This window comes from Artemia sp. Qi Xiang Cuo, chromosome 5, assembly GCF_049724085.1.
Source record: "Artemia sp. Qi Xiang Cuo chromosome 5, ASM4972408v1, whole genome shotgun sequence".
Lineage (NCBI taxonomy): Eukaryota > Metazoa > Arthropoda > Branchiopoda > Anostraca > Artemiidae > Artemia > Artemia sp. Qi Xiang Cuo.
In genome coordinates, this window is record NC_142798.1 from 56186497 (window position 1) to 56193352 (window position 6856).

General features: G+C 34.6%; 1 protein-coding gene across 1 annotated transcript in view; it reads right to left on the reverse strand.

The window, feature by feature from the left end:
- The window catches only part of hfp (Poly(U)-binding-splicing factor hfp), a 41895-nt gene extending 35420 nt beyond the window's left edge, over nt 1-6475 (reverse strand). Inside the window, exon 1 of the mRNA XM_089089742.1 lies at nt 6377-6475. Within this exon, the coding sequence (XP_088945868.1) occupies nt 6377-6421 (45 nt within the window). The 5' untranslated portion in view covers nt 6422-6475. The remainder of the gene's footprint in view (nt 1-6376) is intronic.
- Nucleotides 6476-6856: the final 381 nt, after the last annotated feature.

A 6856-nucleotide genomic window follows, 5' to 3' on the forward strand; every position in this document is an offset into this window, starting at 1 on the left:
CTGTTGACCATTCTCAGTGCTTTTTGTTATTGGGGAGAGCAGAGTTATTATGGATTGGTTTGTCTTTACATTAAGTACATCCAAATTCTCAAAAGAAGTAAATATGAAAACCTGCCACTTATTACTCTGTTCAAGTTTATAGTTTGGTTCTACCTCATGCATTTGAAAAATATCTGCAAAAACAGGGTTAGCCTTGCAAATCTTTTTTACTTTGATATTTATTTTGCACTTTTTGCACTGACTACCATTATTCTTTAACCACACAACCCTCATAAAGTATACATTAATTTATAGTGCAATCTCTATAATATGACCATCTGTAATGTTCAAGGAATAAATAAGTTTTCTGGCTTTATCATTGAGTTGACAAAAATATAACTTGGATAGTCAAATAGTGCTCTCAACAGACCAAGCCTTAAAAGTTCTGAACCACCAGCTCTTGTCAAACTAATTCACTACTGATGCTACAAGTTCTTCAACTTTGCTTATACTAACTTTCAACAACATTCTTTATACATTAATTTTGATTACACAAAAGAAAGACAGAAAAGAATCCATCTGGAAGGAAGGAACAATAAGACAAGTTTCAATAAAGTTAAATGTGAAGAAATCAAACCCATCAACAGAAGAACCTTCTCAAAGTGTGAACCCCAAGAAACTGGGTCATTGTTTATCTACTCCCTAAAGAAAGTCCAATATACTATTCAAATTTTTGACTAAGAAAAAAAGAGAACTATAAAATATTTTGAGGCATGTTAAAACCTGGCTTGATGAGTAAGAAAGCAAGAAATTCAATTACTCATAAGCTTGTTTGAGCAGTATTTTTATTGAAAAAACTACAAAATTTACAACAGCTTCTAAAGATTGACTTGCAAAATTCCTTGAAGTGAATCTTAATATTTCAATCAAAACCCTGAGCTAATGAATAGAGCAAGAGAGTATGCTTTCTTTTGTAGGGCATTTTTTGAGAAATCCTAAGATTGCTCCTAGCTGCAATTTAAGGCACAAGCTATCCAATATGGCCATCCTAGCCAAGTAGATTGGTGTGCTGGATTTAGGATTCTTTGTCCAAGAAGGTGAGGGTTCAAATCCTAGTGTATCCAATTATTTGGTTTGGGAGAGGGGTCAGTGGCATGACTCTGTAAGCTCAGCCAGAGTCAACCCAGCTCTAAATGGGTACCTGGATAAAATCTGGGGAAGGTAAAGAGGAAAGGTGTGCAAAAGCACAAGATGGTTGGCCCCCAACCCCCAATTGCACTTCCTAGCTGAAGGGTCAAGAAACAGAGATCAGCACTGCCAGAAGGGACTGTAAAGTCCAAGGCCATATTCTTTACCTTTTTACCTTATCCAATATACATGGATGGCTAGGAGACAAGGTGATGCCTTATTGCATTTGGAATAGAGATAGAACCAGAATATCTATTATAATAGCATCTTCTACAGTCTTAACACTGAAATAACAAAAAGATGTGTGCCAGCCAGTCCAAAAGCGGATAAAATATAAATGTACTTTGCTTTGTATGTGCTTCTAGAACAACAGTTCTTCCAGTTTTTATTTTTCTATGAGTAAAATATATGCCATAACTGACAAGCAATGGCCCATCTGGTTGTCCAAGGTTGTTGACAGCATATACTAGTGATTGGCTAAATAGAGAATGGTTCTTAGAGGCAAAAGCACACTTTATAAGAATTACTAAAAAAAAAAAAAGATCCATTCTGCTGCTGCTAGACTATTGAGAAAGTCATTTTTATGTCAAAGTGGTTGACTTCTGTACAGAGAATTTTGAACCATTACTAGCATCATCATTGGCAAAAATGTAAACCTCCTGATAAATGTGGTCTTTTTCTCTTCAAAAGCTTGCTTAAAGAGCATTTCAATGGCCAGCTACAACTGAATCCTAGCCAGGACATTTAAGTTTACAATATTGCTGTACTTGACACAGTACCTTACTCAGGAACATTCAACCATTCAAATGTAGTTGCTTGCTTTTATGCTGCTATGATCTTCAATTGAATGGTGGCATATTTTCTAAAGGGGCTTTCTTGCCATTACTTGAGCTAGACATAGCCCAGAATGAAAAAGTAAGTTTAACAAGGCCCCTTTGCCAACTATACTAGTCATTTTCCCTTCCTCATTAGAATTACTACCTTGTTTCCAAAAACTTTCTGAGGATGACAACAGGTTCAGTTTGATTTATTCTGATACAAAAGGTCAGGAATAGTCTATTCAACATCAGAAGCTTGTATACCATTGTCACATCCCCTCTCTTGCAGCAAGGATATTAACCCTCTTTGGAGCTGATTCTAAAGCTGCATGGTTAGCCTTATTGATTAGGCATCAATTCATATTTCAAACTCCAGGCTTTTTAAAACTAGAATCTTGCAAAGCTTGGTCATAACTAATAAAGATCTACCAGTGAAGGTTCTTTTGACTATTCCATATGTGTTTTGTATTCATAATATTTGATTGTACATGAAAATAAAATTTCAACTTGTCATTAACTAGGACATATATCTCTCTCTGCATGGCCATAGGAAACAACTTTGCTGGGCTCATCACAACTGTCTGTCTTGCATTTTTAGGCATTGAATTCTGCTTTGCATGCCAGCATTGAATGTCTTATGGGTGAGTTTTTATTTTGCCTTGAGGTCTCTCTGGATTGACTTAATATTCCCCAGTGTATCAGCACAGCCAATAAGTTTTGAGCTTGTCAAACTATTGACACATTTAAGATCCCCTACCAATTTTTACTAGAATTGCTTTGGAATCTCCCTGTAGAATTTGGAAAATTTGATAATGGGTGCTTTGTCTTTGAGACTGTCAGCCAATGCTAAGACTGGGAAAATGATATTTATGGTATTGAATGTCCATAAAGTTAACTGTATATTCTACTATAGTATATTAAAGGATGTGATTGTTATTTTAGCCTAGTGACCAGTATATTTGGAAACAGTCTTGACTAGAAAATCAAACAGTACTAGGCCAGTGTTTAGTTCAGAAGATATGTATTCTAGCATCATTTCACAGCAAAATTTTATATGTAGGCATTGGCTTATCTTAGAAACTAGTTGAGGAAGGTGAATGAAATTCTCAGGAATGAGTCCAGAGCCTTAATGATCCCCTGGGCAGATATTTTGAGCTAACTATTGTCCCTCCCCTTTCTAAAGAGCACTAGCATTTGATGACCTTTAGCAAATCTTTGTGTTATAAAAGTAAAACATTAAGAAAAGGATTTACTGCTCAAACAAGGCACAAGAAAAGTGTTTTGAGCCTTATACCTTAGCTTAGTCCAGATTTAAAAGATTTGAAAACTTGTTTTTTTTTTTTTTTTATTTATGAAAAAATCCTTGACACTGCTTCAAATATGGTACTTATGCTACATTCCTACTCTTCAGAAGGAAAGACTATAAAATTTTGATATTTACCTTAAACCATTCTAAAATAGTGTACTTACTAATAGCATTCCTTAAGGTATCCTAATAAACTTTATGTACCACCCCCACCCCCCGAATAGTCAAATACATACCCAGAATTGTAGGCCTACATATTCACTGAAACTTCTATAGACTGAATTTGTTGTTGTATTGCTTGTTCTTCCCAATTTTAAGCCCTTTTTGGACCCTTGAAAATATTTGTTTTTTCTATAGATTTGGGTATATAAAAGGGTTAAAACATTGGTTTTAAACTTACTCTTTCATTGTAAATCCATTTTGTAAAAGTTATATAATTCACATACATTGATTTGTCATGATCAAGTTGAATATAAAAATCCAAAACAACACAGCCATGTTTTCTTTTTATTCTGTTATGCTGCTTAAAAACACCTATTTTGCCTAAATTTAAAAGCAAGCCAACAGAGGAAATGTGATGTATGGGAAAATGGAGAAACTGTTTTGATTTTTTTATCCACCTTATCATGACAGGTAAGGTTAGAGTTCAAAAAGGGTTTAAATTGGATTTGCAAGAAAAGTAATAGTTATATTTGGAAAGAACATAAAAAAGACACTGAGTGGTATGTTTAATTTATTTTTAGGTCAATAATATGGACTGCTCCATATCTACAAAGACCCTTTATAAAGCTTAAGGTCCCCATGAAATACTAGGAATTACATTTTAAAAATTAGAGCCAACAAAAAACCAAAAATTAAGATAGGCTATAACCTTTTTTTTAGTTTAGATGAGCACAGACCTGTCATGCATGATATTTTTTATGCCCTATAAATAAGGAAAGGTAGAGATGGTAGCTTGGTAGCATCTGAAGTAGCCTATAGGCTATTTTAGGCCTTGGATTCATTCCTGTAAGTTTCATTCACCTAACTCAGCTACTTTCCCAGATAGCAAGAGGCCCCTTAACTTGAACTTCACCATATTTCACAAGTAGGGTAAAAAACAGTATCCAATTGAGCAAAATTAGGTAAAACTCTGAACCTCACAACTTGTTGTCAAATAAGAATTGAGAAGAATTATATATGCCAATGAATAGCTAAAAATCAAAGCTATACAGCAATATGGTTATTATTAAAATTATTCAAGATCAAACACTTGAAATTACTAGTTTATTGACTTACCTAGAAGGACCACTTTTTGGAAGTACCAATTATCCTATTTTGATGTATATATTCTTTTAGTGCTTCAGTTTTATTTTTATGTTAACAGAGAGCTGATTGTCTTCTGTTTCTAAAAATATAACTTTTATTTCTTAATATCTTGTCTATAAATCATAGATATTAAATGTATATTTTTTTCAATTGCTTGTCAAAACAGAGTTTTGAATTTATAATGACAAATTACTCCCACTTGCTGGCTCTAGTGAGAGGCAATTGAGTGTAGATTTTCATTGTATCATAATGAATTAAAAGAGGAGCAGTCCAAAAACCCATTGCTAATTTTCTGGAATGCCAAAGAAAAGTGGTCTTTCCCAAAAAGAGGTCTTTTACCCTAGTAGGCTATGTATCTATGTTATGCCAGCTTCCCTAACTTGAAGTTCTTAAATGGATTAGGCCTAGCCTCTTCTATGGTGAATTCCAAATTCAAGCAGGTTAAACAGATTTAGGCTAATAATTGCCAAGCTGTGTAATTAAAGTAAAAATTTGGCATTTGCCAATATCCCCCCTAATGTGCAAATATATAGCCTAAATTATATATTTCATATCTTAAGAAAACAACTCTTAATTCATACTATGAAGAATAATCATAGTTAACAGATTTTGCATGCAGCCATCCTATACTTTACCAACACCCTCCCCCCTGATGTGCAAATATATAGCCCAAATTACATATTTCTTATCTATTCTCAGAATATGTCTCAGTGTACCTGGGTAAATTAAATCAACTGTGACAAAACAAAAACTGGAAAAAGAAGTTAGGCTACCAGTGGCATAATGCATTGAAAAATATATAGGGTAAGACACCCAGTAGTTGTACACTTTAATCACTTTGAAAACTTTTTGACATTTAAACTACTCTAATTACTGTATTATACCACCTAGAAACTTAATTTTTGTATCAAAAAATTTCTGAAGAATTTCTGAACAAGTAGGTTACTAATTCAAATAGTTTCACTTGTACAGTGCCGCCTATTTTTGAATTTACTAACAAGTGACAATTCTGCCTAAACTCCGACATACAAAGGGCTCATTGTAAATTGGTTATTAAAATAGTATAAAAGATTCTGTCCGAGAATAGGCAGGTGGCCGACTACTGGGTGTCTTACCCTAATTTGGGGGTATAATTCCACTTTAGCTACTTTTGGCTATCTTGGAAAAGGGGTTAGGTTAGGAAAATGAAACTTTCAGGGATGGGCCTACAGGCTAAAGTATGTTCTGGGAAGGTATTTGAAGTACCTACCTCTACTCCTTCTCCTCTAGAGGGTTTGAAAAAAAATTTTGAAAAAAAAAATGTTGATATGGCTAAAAACTATACTCAAATAACAGGAATTGCATTTTCAGAACTAAAACCAGAGAGAAAGAAACTGCTAACTGAAAATTAAGCTAAAACGTTGTTTTGTCAAAATTTCAATAGGTCATGTAGGCAAGTTTCAGTACCCTTTAAAGGGTGAATCTGTGGAGGTTGGTACTTCAAAATACCTTCCCACAACATAGGCTAGGCTACTTTAGCCTGTAGACCCATCCCTGAAACTTTTCCTAACCCCTTTCTAAAATAGCCAAAAGTAGCTAAAATTAAATTTTACCAATTTTGATTATATATTTGCACATTAGGGAGGGGGAATTGGGGGTAAAGTGTAGCAAGGCTGCATGCAAAATGTATTAGCCATGATTATTCTGCATATTAGCCCTATGAAGTAAGAATTGTTTCCATAACATGTTTCTTTATCTCCCGGTAGCTATCTAGGCAATTACCAAAATTTGATCTTACCATTGTCCTCGAGAATCCTTGAGGATATGGGTAAGAAAATGACATTTTTTTTTTTAAGATATCTTGTTCCGAATTTATTTATGGAAAACTTGGTTGCAGGTGAGCAACTAAATAAAATTGACAGTACAATTTATAAATAGATGGCCTCGTAAACCCGTGTCTCCATAGAACAGTTTTGCAAATTCTAGAAGATCATTTTAAGCTATGTCTTCATTGACTTTTGCAGGCAAACCTAGTTAGGTATGTTGAAACGGGTAACCAAATAAGGTACCAGAGGCGGATCTAAGAGGGGACAAGTGTCCTGGGTGGCTCGCCTGTGGGGCGGCAAAACAAGCATAAATTAAAATATTTTGGGGCAAACATTGCAACATTTACAGTGTATTGATGGTGCTGCAGAGGGCGAAAAAGTTTACATTTGCCCCCCCCCCCCCCTAAGGAAAGACCTAACCCCGGCTCTCTAAGGTACGAACCAAATATTGT